A 16,288-nucleotide genomic window follows, 5' to 3' on the forward strand; every position below is an offset into this window, starting at 1 on the left:
CTGTGGTTCAAGACGGGGGTTCCAAACGCTAAATTCCTCTAACACGTGTCATTCTCTCACCATTAGACTGGCCACTTGTACCTTACGATTGAGGGTATCCGCCACTACATTATCTTTTTCAGGGTGGTAGTTAAGCGTACAGTCATAATCTTCCAAAAATTTCACCCATCTACGTTGTTTCAAATTCAACTCCTTTTAGGAGAATAAATATTTAAGACTCTTGTGATCAGTGAAAACCTCAAAAGTCATCCCATATAGATAATGTCTCCACTTTTTCAAGACAAACACCACTACCGCTAACTCCAAGTCATGGGTTGAATAATTCTGCTCATGAGATTTTTCAACTTACGAGAGGCGTACACAATTACTTTTTCATTTTGCATTAACACATATCCTAAACCATCATTTGAAATATCTGTATAAATCATGAAACCATCTCCTCCATTCTCAATGCTAATACAGGTGTCTCGATCAAACACTTTTTCAACTTTTGGAACCCTTTCTCGCATTTAGAATCCCATATGAACTTGCCATACTTCTTAGTCAATTCGGTTAAGGGTTTCGCGATCTTAGAAAAGTTCTGGATAAACTGGCGATAATACCCCGCTAATCCTAAGAAACTCCGAATTTCGGTAGGGTTTTCTGATTGTTTCCACTTAAAAACAGTTTCTACCTTAACTGGATCCACAGTAATCCCTTCTTTAGAGATTATATGACTTAGAAAAGCTATTTCTTCCAACCAAAACTCACACTTATTAAATTTAGCAAAAAGTTGGTGCTCTCTTAGAATTTGCAAGACTATCCTCAGGTGCCATTCATGATCTTTTCAAGACTTAGAGTATACCAATATGTCATCTATGAATACCTCCATAAATTGATCCAAATACGACTTAAAGACCCAATGCATCAAGTCCATAAATGCTACTGGCGCATTAGTTAATTCAAAAGGCATAACTACAAATTCAAAGTGCCTATATCTCGAATTGAAAGCGATTTTAGGCACATCCGCTTTTAAGATCCTCAACTGGTAATAGCCTACCTCAAATCCAACTTGAAAAATACCACGGTCCCTTGCAGTTGATCAAATAACTCATCTATGTGAGGCAAATGTCACATCATTCAAATCTCGATAGTCTATGCATTGCCTTAAATTTTCATCTTTTTTCTTAACAAAGAGCACTGGAACTCCCCACGGTGAATCTTTCTTTAATAAATTCTCTTTCTAATAAGTCTTGCAACTGCAACTTCAATTCTTTTAATTCAGTTGGAGCCATCCTATAAGGCGTGTTAAAGACAGGTGCTGTCCCCGGAGTTACATCAATCTTAAACACTATTTCTCTTTCCGAAGGCAACATCTCTAATTTTTAGGAAAAAATATCAGGAAATTCCTTTACTACTGGTACGTTTTCCAACTTCACCTTATCCCCAGATATATTTATAAGAAAGGTTAGATATGCTTTAACCCCACTATTCAACAATTTCCTAACTTGAATCCCCGAAATTAGAACAGACGATGCTAGTCTATCCCTCACATCTAACCTCAAAGTTGCTTCCCCTGAAATGCACAATTCTACTAATTTCATTTTACAATCCAATTGAGCATGGTATCGAACTAATCAATCCATCCCAAATATCATATCATATCCCTTATTTGCTAGGCTCATTAAATCTGCCACCAATTTTCTCTTACCAACCCAAATCTCACAATTTCTATAAACCTTATTAGCAATTAGGCATTGGTCCCCTGTAAGAGTCTTAACATCCAAATCAAAAGGAAAAAATCACACTTTACATCTATACCATTCAAAAAGTTAGGATCTACGAATAAATTGGTTGCCCCGAAATCAATTAAAACCCTAACTAGGCGATGAAAAATGGGGATCATACCTTCCACCACTTCGATCAGGTTAGTGATTTGCTGGTTGTCTAAGGTATAAACCCTAGTTAACATTTTTGGTCGACTCCCTACGGCACTCGACTGCTTTGAAACGGATCTAGTAGGCTGTTGAGTATTCCCTCCTTCTTTAGAGGCATTAGGGGCAACTCGAGATCTGATACTCGGCACTACCGTAGAGTAGACACTTTTCTTACTTTTTTCAGCACTCGGTTTCGGTGTGATTAGTTTTGTCACAATATCCACAAGTCACACGAAAATTCACGGCCTGACCAGTTTGAGAATTTCCTTTTAACTGATCTCGTCCACTCTGATTTCCTTTTGGTGGGGCTCCTCTTAATGGAACTCCTGATTTTTTGGGCATTCTCACTCCTCCAACCCCTCTTCCCATCTTAAGGAGTCGGGTAGACTTCTCGGATAGTCCAGGGGCATTACTTGGGTTACCCCTCTTTTTAGTATAAAAGGTTTTGGATTGGGATTTAGTATTCTCTACCCTCTGTGTCTTATCCAAGACATCCGTAAAAGTGGTGATCTGGGCTGCTGCTAGGGACTCTTGAATTTTGACATTTAATTCTTGAATGAATCTCCTTATCCTTTTGCACTTTGTGACCACTAGTTCAGGGGCAAATTTAGAAAATTTGGTGAATCGTTCCTCATACTCCGCTACACTTAACAACCCTTGTTTCAACATAATAAAGTCGTCCTTCCTCTTTTCTTGTATCATTGATGGGAGGAACTTGGCGTTAAACTCTGTCTCAAAGTTTACCCAAGTTCAGCAGGTTTGTTCTTTCTCCCATTTCGCCCTAACAACATTCCACCATGAGCGCGCCGCTCCCTCGAACTGGAAAATGGTGAAGTTCACCTGCCTCTTCTCAGCATAATCTAAGGTGGCAAAGATCTCTACCATTCTCTCAAACTAATTTTCTGCCACTTCGGGATCAGGTCCTCCGTGAAATTTAGATAGGGCGAACTTCAGGAACCGCTCTAGGGTTCTATCCTCACCCCTTTTGTGGTTTCTAGGCGGGTTGACTGACTCAGGGTCTTGGCGTTCAGTTAAACGCTCAAGAACATCAGTTATACGGTTAAGAGCCGTAGAAACTTGATCACCCCCTTCATTTCTAGAGTTTTGGTTCGGACCGATCGCTGATCCCTCATCTCTCTCGAGAATGCAGGGTTGTTGAACCCCACGCCTACGATCCCGTCCACGTCCTCGCCGATCCATTTTCTTTTAACGAGAGTCTAAACACATAATTAAAAGATGGTAAATAAGCATAGAAATTTAAAAACATATGTAAGTTGTAAGAACACTTGAAATTAAAGTATAATTCTTTACATAAACTAAAAGTCATGTTACAAGTCAAGGGTTCATAAAACAAGTCAATAATGTCAAGTACAGGACATAGGCAACCAAGTGCCTCAAAAATATAAGGGTACATGCAACAAGATACAAAAGGCCTCAAGGCGAGGATTACCCCTTCTAAATCCTTAACTAAAATCAAAAGATCAGAAAATCACTAGTCTAAGTGGACCGAACTAATAGACCCCACATCCTCAGAAGGATCTCCTCGGGTTTCGCCTCTATAGGTTCTATTTCCACCTCATCATTAGGGGGCAGCATCCCCAGGTCCTCCTTCACCCATGATCTCCTCTATGTGATCGGTCATGGTCCCACACTCCTCCAGAATGCCATTCATACGGTCTTTCACCTCCTCTACAATTCGAATAAAGCGCCCATCGGTCGCCTGAATCTGAGCGTGGGAGGCGTCAGCTCTCTGACGCTTCTCGAGAACTCTAGTCTCCAACTCCTGAATTCTGGCGACTTGGGCCTCCATAGTGGCCCTCATCACCTTCCTTTCTGCTCGAACTACCTTGAGGTCATGGGTCAACTGTCTTCCCTCCTCAACTATCCCTAACACCACGTGGTTAGGGTAGGGGAACCTCTCATGGCACGGATACGTCCTAACCCGCTGGACAGGTGACCACCGAATCCGAAATCGAATCACTGGGGGAGGTCCCTCGATCCTATTACGGTCGCTGTCACTGTCCATTTCTTACAAACAACCTACAAGATTCAAGGTTAGATCCTTAAAATCACCGATGCCACTCAAAGATCTAATTTAAGGGTTATCACGAATTTCTATGACCAAAAGTTCACGACTAAGAACTCCTAACACTATTCCAGATATTTCAAATTTAGCGCTCTGATACCAACTATGACGCCCCTACCTCTCCCTAGGGTATCAGCGGGACGCCTGTCCAACTCTCGTCAGGACTCACGCATTCATTCTAACTTAATAGAGATCTACAAGTCAACCATAGATTTAGGATTAAAAGAATACTTCAAATTTACAAGCCAAATTCTTCTAAAACTACCATTTACAATTACAATCCAAAAACTCAAATATAACAAAGTTTACATTTCAAATGCCTCTAATATCATACAAAAAATTTCCTAGTTTCAGCCAAAAATCGCTAGTCTAGAGTTCTCAACTTCCACTTCCGAAATCTGTTAAGAAATAACAACTTAAGGTGAGTTAACGCTCAATGAGGTCAAAAAAATAAAGCAAGCAAGCAAGTAGCACAAACTAAATCGAATAACACACTTAAAAGTGACTTAACATGAATTTCATATAACTGAACAAGTAGAAAGTACAACACAAGTAGAAAGGATACAGAAACTCACACGAACTATTCCCACATCTCGGTCGGTTCAAACCAGTTTTGGTTGACCCTCCGTCAACTCGAGTAGCAACATGTCCGTAGAACTCCTCTTACTTCTTTCATCCAGCATATCACACTTTCGGATCCGAAACCAAATAAGCACGAGGTGGCAATACTATTCGAGTATGCCAAGCAAGATTTCAAAAGATCAAACTATATGATTTCCCATGGTTCACCAAACTTCTCGATCAAGCCCCTGTCGGCTCAAGTTACGAGGTTAACCAATAGGTTGGGGCGTCCCCACAAGTACAATTGGTCGATGAGACAACGCTCCAATCGATTTAGAATCGATCATAGCACTGAGTCGGGATGAGAGGCACCTCCCACTCGAATAGGGTATGGTACATGCTGCCGCTCAGTGCTCATAAGTTAAAAACATGTTCGAGTACAAGTGCAAGTCACACAAATTCATATAACAAGTAGCAAATATTCAAGAGGGAAAGGACGAAAGCGATAAAGTACGCCATCGTCTCGACAAGTTCACAATCACCAGAATCACATAGCACTTGTACAAGTATCATTTCAATCATAACAACATGAAACATGTACTTGACACTCACCAAAAGTCAAGAGCAAAAGCAAGAGATCAAACAAGCTCCTCGGTGTCCACGTGATCACATGAGACATGCACAATCACGGTTACCTAGGTATTCGACCAAAACTAATAAGAAATAAAATTTCCTTACTACCCACACTCAAGAGTCTCAAACTCAAGTCATATTAAAAGAGAAACTATCTCACTTAATCACTAAAATAATACTCAAGGAGGGTTCAAAAGTTTCATTTTCGAATCAAGTCGTGGCAAGAAATTTCGATTTCAAAAGAGAAGTACCACGCTTAATTTTTGACACGAAAATCGAAGAAAGGAAAATTTGTTTTCATATTTTAAAATTTCTAATCCTATGTCCAAGTTTTAGAATACAAATGAGCGTTCACATTTTTTAAACTTATGAAGTCAAAATCCATCAAAAGCGTCACTTATTTCATAGTAAATATTGGAGCTAAAACCTCCAAGTTTCAAATATAAAGTTAGTGAAATTTCTCAAGAATTATTCTAAATAAAACGCTCAATTTAGAGTTCATTTTCACGGAAACCGAGGGCATAAGACTAGGAGGGAAAAATCTTATTTCGGAGCCAAAGGAAACAAACTAGTTTCGCTTGAAACTTGGCCAATTTCCAAACAATCAAGCTTTCCGATCCAAGTCAAGAGAAATTCATGTGATCGGTGAAATCCATTTCCCAAGTATGAAATGAAGTGTAAATGATCAAGAAGGTTAGGTTTGAAATCTAGAAAATGTTTCCAAACCACTTTGGAGCTTTTGCCACTTGATAAGAATTTCAGTTTTTGCAACGTTTTTTGAAAAATCATAACTTGAGTTTCATAAGTCCAAAAATTATAAATCTTATACTGTTGGAAAATAAACTCAATGAATAAAACTCTCTAGAAGACACTTCTGCCAAATTCAAATCAGAAACCAGTCAAATTTTAGTTCCAAATCGCTTCCTCCGTAAAAATAGGACAAAATAGTCTTAAATTTCAGTGAATTTTGAAAATTTATTAAAATTCATAGGAATCGAACTAGCCCCTGAAATTTATACCACTGAAAGAAATTTAAATCTAGTTTCAAACGCAATAAACAGAACTCAATTTGTATTTTTCTACACTAAGATACAACAGTTTTTCGAAAGCTAATTTTTGAAACCTGAAACATGAAATTCCAGTTTTGGAACACCCGACGCAGTTTCTAATTCAGGTCATAACTAAGGCTACACAAGTCCAAAATTAGCGTAGTTTATGGCATTGAAAATTAGATTCAAAATGCTAAAAATCACTAGAAAAAACTGTCTTCAAATTCATTTGGTAAGGGGAGTGAAATCGAGTTACAAACTGCAACTGTTCTTGTCTCGCGGTTAAAACTGTAAGAGAAAACAGCCAATTTTGCCGGTTCACTGCAACTCATAAAAAATGAACTAGCATGTGTATTTTATACCATTAGAAAACCCTCAGAGTATAGTTTCTCATGCCACAAATGGCATTTGATTCGACTCTTGTACGAAAAATTACGTTCTGTTTAGTACACACTGGTCGGCTGCCCTGCTCAAAATTTTTCAGGTTTGTTTTCCTCTTTAACTCATTCAAATGAAATAATTTTTGGAAGATAATTTACACATACATAACCCAACATGTAGCAAGCATTTTTGCATCAATTTAACCACAAATTTTGAAATTAAAACAAGGGAAACACTCTAGCAAAAATTGGACAGCAGCCCTACTTCTTTCTTTCCAAATTCTTCTCCTAAACTCTCACACCAAAACCAAGTAAGAATTCACCATAACAACAACCAACAACCAACAGACAAGAAATCCTCAAGTCCACTACGTAATAATCCTTCTCAAGGCATCTTCCTAAGAGCAAGTCAAGAAAGCAAAAATATCCTCAAGGCATGCTACCTAATGTCAAGGTTCATAGAACCTTTCAACAACCCAAAGTTTATCTAGCTAAAATTAGCTAAAGGATGGAAGAAAAATTGGAGCTTGGAGAGGTTACCTTCCTCCAAGGGTAGTAAGCAAAATCTCAAGAAACCAAGCACTAAACCTCCAAAAATCTTCCCTCCACCAAGTCTTCCATCAAGTTTGAAAATGATCCAAGGTGTGAGCAAGGTTGGAGCAAGTTTAGTGAGCAAAATGGAGAGGATGAAGATGAAAATTTTCTTGGCTAAAGGGGAAGGAAGGGTTCAGCCATGAGAAAGAGGAAGAGAGAGTGGTTTTGTTTGATTTTTGTAATGTGAGAGGATGAAAGAAAGAAGTGACATAAAACTACTTTTGGTGGTGCAAAAGTTAACACTGGAATAGTGGTCCATTAATGCTCTTAATTGAGTTTAATTCAAATCACTCACCTCTAATCCCTCAATTAACTTTTCTTAGTCTATAATTGATCATTCTTAACTCTCCAAGACTACTGCACTCTCAGATCAACTATTGCCTCGAAAAATGTGTTTTCTCAAATTTTTACTAATTGGGCGACAGAAAAATTAAGTTTAAGAGCAAACGTGTTAAAAATATAAAATGAGGCAATGTACTATGCAGATGTAATTAAAATGAATGAAATAAATTAATTGGAGCAAATAAATAAATAAATAAATAGATAAGTCAGTAAAAGAAAATTTCGGGTCCTCACAGTCATCCTTACTACTACTATTGCTACTACTTTTCACCTTTTATCTCCTGTTTCTCTATTCTTCTAGTGCCTCTTCCTCATCCCTCACATCCTGGTCATCCTCACCGTAGCCACCACATCTCATCTTCTCACCTTTCTATTCTAGTAGTGCCTCTTCCTCACCTTTTACATCCTAGTCATCCTCACTATTACCACCACCTCTATAAATGACATTCCCCTGCCTCTTGTGCCCTTGCCACCTCAGAGATGCTGCTTTTCCCATTGCTGCCACTAACTTGAAGTCTTATGGCACCAAGTCTACAATTCCATCTTTAGAGATATTCTATTGGTCTTCATCATGTTCGTAGTTTCTAGTAGGAATCTTTTTGTCATCTAGTTTGTTGGTTTGAGTGGTGTGGGTTGGGCCATTTTGATGGCTAGCATTTGTTTCACCAAGGAGAAATTGGATAATGATCTCATCTTTGTGCCTAAATGGGAGGTAATATCGATGGCAAGCTAAACCTTATTCGAGATGTATTCTTAAAGGCCTCTTCGCCGTTGTGGATGGAAGAACTACCTACAATTTGTCACTTACATGTTCGTTTTTTGCGTTCGATGCTTAATACTAAAAAATGCCATAAAATCATGCCAAGTGAAGCACTGCTATGAGCAGAATAAGGTGTTGTCTATGATTGACCTATTTGTCATCGTCTTCGTTATGTCGAACACGAGAGTGTATGTTATTAAGAGGATTCGCGGGAAGTGGGAGAAGAGGAGCTTGGAGTGGACCTTTTTTTTTTTTTTTTTAAACTCATCTTCTGGGGGAGGCAGTCGGGAGGACAACGTGCTATCATCTAACTGACTAATGAATCAATAATAGAATAAGTGTAGATTATATACACCTTAATAGTAGAATAGCAATATTAGCAATTATTCAGTGATTACTAATTGCAATAATAAATCAACTTTGTAGACTAGTTTGCGAGACTCTGTAACAAGGTTTGGCATAATTATAATAATTTATTCTTTTAAACAATTATAAAGTAACAATAATGAGTGTCATATTTGGAATGAGTGTCAACTTTGTAGACTGGTTTGCGAAAAACCCTATAGCAAGGAATGAGTGTCAACTTTGGCATAATTATAATAATTTATCCTTCTAAACAATTATAAAGTACTTTGGCATAATTACAAAAGGAATAAGTGTCAAGTGTTTCAAGCCAATATTTATTGTTTGCTGATCAACTATAATAACAAATCTATCACTATAATAAACTACTTTTCATAGTGCTTAATTGGGACATAGATTCTTTTTAAAACGAAGAATAAAGCGTTATCTTGATTTTTTTTAAAAGATTGTGGATTAGTTCAATGGTGGAACTACCATAGTTTAGTAGTGATTTTAGGCATTTTTTTTGGTTATTGTTGATTTTTTTTTTTATTTTGATACCCAAAAAAAGAGTTACAAAAAAATTCGATGATATTAAAATTATCTTAAAAAAATCTACTAATTTGATGTTTCTTCGGATAGACTTTAAGGACAATATCGATAGTTCTTTTGACTTTTTGATGAAATATAAAGAGAAATGAATATGAAGGAAAAAGGGGAGAAAGTTATAAAACTCATCTTTCATAGGGGCATGGCAAACAAGGGAATCTCGTCAGAATGTTATTTTAAATGAGGTTAGTATTGTCATTTTAAATGAATAAGGGGATATGAATAATTTTGAAATCTTAGGGGAACTAAGTGAAATTATTAGAAACCTCAGGGGAGGTTTCTGATATTATCCTAAAACTTAATCGATTGTATTTTCCCTTTCCATTTTCTAAGTTGGATATTGGCTACGCTATATAAACCCTTGCGATGCAAGCCCCAGGACTCGTGCAGTTGAGGAAAGGGGCAAAAAAAAATCAAATAATCGTTGACTGGGAAACAAAACTAACAGATAAAGATGCTGGATTACCAAAGCAACGGCGGAGATGGCGGTGCCGATGATTTCAACGACTCCAGATCTCTAGTACTTTCGAATTCTTATGCAATTTCATCTTTTCTTTTTCTTTCTGATGTGTATATACGAAAGCACGGAACGGAGCAGACTACTTTTGTTATCGGAATTGTTTTTGCGCTTTTTGCTTGGGTTTTTCTATATTCTTTAATTGCAATTGTTCACTTGAAATTGTGACTAATCATGTATTTTATTCAGCAATTGGCTGCCCTGAGAATCACTTTTTTTTTTTTTGCGATTTATTGGATTATTGCACAAATAGGGTTTTGCTGATGTCCTTCTGAGTGCATCTTGTATTATATACTTATTACTGAAATTAACTAGGGGACTTATGTTTTTGATGTTTCAATTGAGGAATTATAACAATAAAAATTCGTAATATACAATTTTCTTGAGAGGTTTACTCGATGGTGTGGCTTATTTAATTGACAACATTTTTCTCTGTTCACTTTAATATAATGGCTTTACTGTCTTTTGCTCTGGCAATGGGCTAATACATTTTTTTTTATATCTCTAACAGCATTCGCATGATGGTGATAATAGAGAAAGAGGGTCTTCTAGAAGCAGGGAGAGGGAAAGGGAAAGGCAGAGAGACAGGGACCGTGAAGGTGAGCGGAGCAGAGACAGGTATAGGGAACATGATAGGGATAAGGATCGTCACCATAGGGATCGAGATCTACACCGGGATCGAAGTGATAGAAGAGAGAGGGAGAGGACTCGAGACAGAGATGATGACGATTACCACCGGAGTCGGGATTATGACAGGTTAGAAAAATCAATTGCTTTATTCTATGTTGATCCTAATCTGTACATTTGTGTCATGAATAGGTGTTTTGGAACTTTTTTAAATTGAGGAAGTCCTCTGAAATCACTCATGTTGTCTTTATTAAAGGCGAAGAGATTATGACAGAGATAGGGAGGAGAGGCACAGACATAGGTCCAGATCTCGAGGGGGGAGATCAGACCACCGATCAAGGTCACGGTCTCGATCACGCTCCAAAAGGTAGGTTCCAGGGGCATTTTCCTTGTTGCTAATGCATGTCCTTTTCTATAGATTATCATAGTCGGAGTCTGTAAGTTGCATAACACGTCTCCTGTTGGGTTGTAACTTAGATTTTTGTGGTACAAACTAAGTCACCCTGCCTAACTGTACTTAATCACTCTATAGATATAAGATGAGATAATGAGAGTAGAAGATGCAGGGAACAGATTACATTTGTGATAAGTGTGATGTTGTCCTTTCACCTTTTGCTTTTAGGGAAGTGTGTTGTAGTCGGACTTTGAAGCTTTGGAGTGAAATTTTTGGGATGGTGTGATGCATGTGTCACAGAAACTGTCCATTTAGTTAGCTGATCGTTTTACATGTACATTTGTGGTTTAGGTGCAGTGATTTAAATCTCATGGTTTTAAATAGTTGCCAAGGTTGGAAAGGAATGTTGTGGCAAAATTGGGTTGCATTTAAAACCCTTTTGTGGCTTATTTCCTTCTAATGGAAACTGTAATAGCATATATGCTGGTTAATTCCCAAACTAGCTTGTGGAATGGTTTAATGAACCTCTTTTCCACCAATCCTTGATGGGAACTTAGCAAAGTTATTAGGGCATTTTTTTAGGTTAATCTAACTAGCTAACTAGCATTGTGTATAGATTGATCTTAACACCTTCATCCTGTTTCTTTTCTATTTCTTTGGTATTAACGAAGTATCTTTACAGCAAAAGGATCAGTGGCTTTGACATGGCACCTCCTCCTGATACTTTGATGCATGGTGCTACCTCTCTGCCTCTCCCAGGTACATGTTCTGTTGATTAGTTTTCTATTTAATTTTGATAACTTTTCCTTTCTCTGTCATTGACATAGTGTGGAAAAGTTTCTAACATTCATGGTTTCATTTTGGTAAGCGTCCCTTATTCTTTAATCTGCACCTGCGTTGATATAACGTTTGGGCCCTAGATCCGCTGTTTAGTTTCATCCTTTTTATTGCTTATACTTGGTAAAAATATTCTGAAACTGAGAGGATTTTTGTTTTGCTGTGTTTGTTGTTTGTTTGTTTGTTTTGTATGTCTTGGTCTTAATATCTAAGAAGGCAATGTTGGGCTAGTAGCCCCACTGTGCTGACACTGGGCATGAGCCGACTTCAGTAGCTTTCATTACAAGGAAGATACAATCAGGTCTTCTTCATCTTCAACCAGGATATGCATGTTTGGTAGTTTCATAGATTTTCTCCGCACTATGTTCAGTATCCATTTTTGTTATTTTTTCATTTATTGGAACAACAAATTTGATTTAACTTAATTAGGAGTACTCTTAAAGATCATTTGCTGGAAATATGCTCTCAGAATTCTTAAGATAATGGCTTTCAATTTTATTTTCTGAGACGTAATTCTTTGTCTTTACAGGTCAGGTACCTGCTGCTGCTGCTTCAGCTGTTCCTGGAGTCCTTCCCAACATGTTTTCATTGCCAACTGGACAGGTAATTATCTGCTTTCTATGCTTAATGTTTGTAATGCAGTATTACTTTTTTATCTTTAATTTTATTTTTGAACTCGTGGCAGCTTGGAGCTTTACCTGTTATGCCCATTCACGCTATGACTCAACAGGTTGTTATTTTACTGTGTCTAAGTTCTGGCTTTTCTCTCTCCCACACTTTGCTTTCTACTTGTCGAGTTCTATCTTGGTTCTCTGCTTTACTGTGTTTTCTAAACTTCATTTGATCAGGCCACTAGACATGCTCGACGGATATATGTTGGCGGACTTCCTCCAACAGCTAATGAACAGGTACTGGCCCCATTCTTTGACTTAATTTAAGATGGTTCAAATTCGGAAATTAATTTCACCTGTTGAATGTGTCACGTATTCTATACTTACTGAGGATGCTCATCTGTTTACTTTGAATTATTCAGTCTATTGCGACCTTCTTCAGTCATGTGATGTCGGCAATTGGAGGAAACACTGCTGGTCCAGGTTAGTCTATGTATCTTGCCTTTATTATCAGAGTTTTTGGCTTAGGTTTCATAATCTAAGAGTATTCTTGGTCTAAAATTCAGGGGATGCTGTTGTAAATGTTTACATCAACCACGAGAAGAAATTTGCTTTTGTGGAGATGAGGTCCGTTGAAGAGGCCAGTAATGCTATGGCATTGGATGGCATTATTTTTGAGGTAATCTAACACATGATCAATTCTTTAAATCTTTCAATTAACTTCCAAAAAATTTCCTCTACATTTCATCTATTTGATTTCCTGTCATTCTGAATTTGTCAACTGATAGTGTTTTATTTGTAATATGTGCATATCTTTCTACAAGTTTTTGCTCCATAGTACTTACTTCAATTAACCTCCCAGGGAGCACCAGTTAAGGTGAAAAGACCCACAGACTACAATCCCTCATTAGCTGCTACTCTTGGTCCAAGCCAACCTAACCCAAATCTAAACCTTAATGCTGTTGGACTGAACCCGGGTTCTGCTGGTGGGCTTGATGGTCCTGACCGTATTTTCGTGGGTGGTCTTCCCTATTATTTCACGGAAGGGCAGATCAGAGAGCTGCTGGAGTCCTTTGGGCCTCTTCGTGGTTTTGATCTGGTGAAAGATAGAGAGACTGGAAACTCTAAGGGCTATGCATTTTGTGTTTATCAGGATTTATCAGTGACTGATATTGCTTGTGCAGCACTTAATGGGATTAAGATGGGCGATAAAGTTCTGACTGTTAAGCGTGCAAGCCAGAGTACTGCACAACCTAAACCTGAGCAAGAAAGTGTTTTATTGCAAGTGCAGCAACACATAGCTTTGCAGGTAAATTTTTTTGTTTTCTTTCTTATTCGTGGGTGACATATTTTGAGTCTCTGTTTTGGTTGGTTATAGATTTTATTGAGCACTCTCTTTTGCAGAAACTCATGTTACAGCCTGGGACAGCGGCCACAAAGGTTTTATGCCTGACACAAGTGGTTACTGCCGATGAGCTGAGAGGTGATGAGGACTATGCAGATATATTGGAAGACATGAGATTGGAATGTGGAAAATTTGGTGTGTGCTGTGCCTCAAATCCAATTGCCCTTTTCTATTTCTGTTTTGTTGACAGTCCTTTCATTGTGCTTATTAGAAAAACTGATATGCTGTGAGGATTTCATCCTCTATCCCTTGCTGTTGGAATTTTTAGCCCTGTCTTTATAGACTTGATGCTAATTTTTATTTTTATTTTTTTATTTACTTGTTGCAGGTACCTTGCTTAACCTGGTTATCCCACGGCCAAATCCAAATGGCGACCCGACACCAGGTGTTGGAAAGGTTAGTTTGAGTTGCATGCTGATCTCACACACAAATGTGGAATCACTTCTACTTGAAGTCGATTTGAAAATTTTCCCCCATTTACAATTGTCATGGAACATTCCCTTTTTGGCAGGTGTTTTTGGAGTATGCTGATGTTGAGAGTGCTGCAAAAGCTCGTCAAGGATTGCATGGAAGAAAATATGATGGAAATCAAGCGGTGGCTGTGTTTTACCCAGAGAATAGGTTCTCTCAAGGTGATTATGATGGCTAAGCAGTGGCCGCTACTGGTTTTGTTGCTAACCCGAGAGTTGCTCAACCACTGCCATGGGCGTGATATGTGCTATCCTATAATTCATATTAGGAAGTGATACATGAATGGTTTAAGCTTTGTACTAAAGATTTATCTCTTGGATTTTAGGTTTGCATTTGTACTTGGGATTGTAGAAAGATTGTCGAACTTCGATTTAGACTTTTGAGTGTCACCTTGGATCTTTCTGTGTTTGTTTGTTAAGCTCCGTTTAATGTTTGATTAGGTGTTTCTGCAACAGTGACAGAAATCATACAAAATTAGGTTTCTCTAAATTCTAAACCCTAAACCACCAATCTTGCTTTTTCACTGGTGAGAAGCATTTGTAGTTACAGAATTAGATACCTGGAAGAAACGCGTTAACGGTAAGTTAAACAAATCGGTTAAATTAGACCTTTTTCCCATTAACAAAATCATGTCTGTCATTCTTGAGTTGACAAAGTATTGTTCAAGGAGTATGAGTTGCATCCAATGCAAAATGCAAGATGCATCCAATCTAAAGATCAGTCAAGCTACACAAAGCCGCTAAAAACCTAGAAGATGTCCTCTCGTCGCCATTCACCACCCTCGCCACCTTTCAACTTCTGCTGCTGCCGCTGCCTCCATAGCCGCTGAAGCAGTAGTGGCTTCTACTGCCACCTCCACAAAGCTATCTAAAATTGACACTTCCCGAGCCAAATCACAACTCATACGTCTGCCCTAACTATGCCTCTCCCCTCTCCTCTTGCTACGCCCAAGAGTACATCGTCCGCCTAGTTGGTAAAAGATTGTGAATGATGTGCCACAAGTTACTATTGGACTTCAAATGGGGCTGGCATCGCTCCATCGTTTTATGGGATTTGCCGAAACAAAAATAATGATTTTATCATAAATGTTGTCAAAAGTAATGGGCAATAATTTTTTTTTATAAATGATTTATTTACCCATGAATAAAATATTCATACAATTTATAACTCGATATACTACATCATACTAGTATCGTTTTAACTAGCATAATCCATTATGGATAGCACAATTGTATGTTGATTAAATGTACATTGAACAATAAACAAAAATAATTTTAAAAAACCAAAAAGAAAATAGTTTTGCAAATTTGATGGCGATGAGGTATGCTGATAAGCATTTTTTTTTTTTTTGGAGTTGGTGGGGGGGGGGGGGGGAGGGAACTCGTCCAAATATTACAGTTGGGGGGTGCAAAGTAATAAGGGATAACAAGTTAGCTACAAAATGAAGTTTAGCTTACTGACTAATAAGTGCATTGTGGGCACGTGCAAAAATTCCACTAATTTTCTTATCACTAATTACAATTGTGACTACAATAGGAAGGATCTCAAAATTTTGGATTTAATGTGTTCAAAAGTGAAATTGAATGTGTGAAACCAGAATAAATCATAAGTTTAGGGGCTCAAAGTGAAATTAGTCTTTTAAAATAATAAAGACTAGTAACTGTTGCATGATATCATCATCTAAAGGCTTCAAGGCACATATGGTGCAACAATATTACTTGAGCTTTTGTCTTTTGGTGTCCTATGTCAAATTTACATAGTTCTCTGGAGGGCTCTGGGGCCAACTTTCTGCAACAAAAATGTAGAAAAGGACTAATTGATGATTATCAAGCATATAGGGCTCTTGAAACACATGAAATCTTGATTCACAAATTAAGACGTAAAGGAACCTTTTTCTTTTCTTTTTGAATTTTTAGGATGTGGTAAAACTTGTATAATTTCTGATGTAAATTATCGTCAATTATTGCACTATTGTATGTTGGTCAGTCAACAAGAACATAGCATCAATAATAGTTCCTGGAGGATAATGGCATCCTTTTAAGATTATTTTCCAAGGAGTGGAAGGATTCTGGAGGGGAGGGAAAGGAAGGAAAGTTTGTTGTGGGATCCAAAAAAATATTTAGTAGAGTTATTGAATATTAATAAATTATTAAT

The 16,288-nt window shown here is 37.7% G+C and overlaps 1 protein-coding gene across 2 annotated transcripts; it reads left to right on the forward strand.

Moving 5' to 3' along the window:
• Window positions 1-9,625: 9,625 nt before the first annotated feature.
• LOC113712703 (splicing factor U2af large subunit B-like) lies at window positions 9,626-14,523 on the forward strand. Of its 2 annotated transcripts, XM_027236218.2 has the most exons (13): window positions 9,626-9,792; window positions 10,301-10,545; window positions 10,673-10,783; window positions 11,493-11,569; window positions 12,177-12,250; window positions 12,333-12,377; window positions 12,496-12,555; window positions 12,681-12,741; window positions 12,825-12,937; window positions 13,121-13,567; window positions 13,663-13,798; window positions 13,992-14,059; window positions 14,175-14,523. In XM_027236218.2, the coding sequence occupies exons 1-13, from the start codon at window positions 9,727-9,729 to the stop codon at window positions 14,310-14,312; spliced, it is 1,641 nt and encodes a 546-aa protein (XP_027092019.1). In that variant the 5' UTR covers window positions 9,626-9,726; the 3' UTR covers window positions 14,313-14,523. The 2 variants fall into 2 exon arrangements, with proteins under 2 accessions (XP_027092019.1, XP_027092020.1); XM_027236219.2 differs by lacking the exons at window positions 9,626-9,792; window positions 10,301-10,545; window positions 10,673-10,783; window positions 11,493-11,569 and adding an exon at window positions 11,576-11,948.
• The last annotated feature ends 1,765 nt before the right edge of the window (window positions 14,524-16,288 follow it).

The sequence above is a fragment of the Coffea arabica genome, chromosome 10e, assembly GCF_036785885.1.
Source record: "Coffea arabica cultivar ET-39 chromosome 10e, Coffea Arabica ET-39 HiFi, whole genome shotgun sequence".
In the NCBI taxonomy this organism is placed as follows: Eukaryota; Viridiplantae; Streptophyta; class Magnoliopsida; order Gentianales; family Rubiaceae; genus Coffea; species Coffea arabica.

What these genes read in the sequence shown, in the direction of transcription:
- LOC113712703 (XM_027236218.2), top strand. Translation starts at nt 9,727, where the DNA reads ATGCTGGATTACCAAAGCAACGGCGGAGATGGCGGTGCCGATGATTTC. An exon ending in TCTCGATCACGCTCCAAAAG is followed by an intron (nt 10,784 to 11,492) that starts GTAGGTTCCAGG and finishes GTATCTTTACAG; the next exon opens with CAAAAGGATCAGTGGCTTTG. An exon ending in TTTCATTGCCAACTGGACAG is followed by an intron (nt 12,251 to 12,332) that starts GTAATTATCTGC and finishes AACTCGTGGCAG; the next exon opens with CTTGGAGCTTTACCTGTTAT.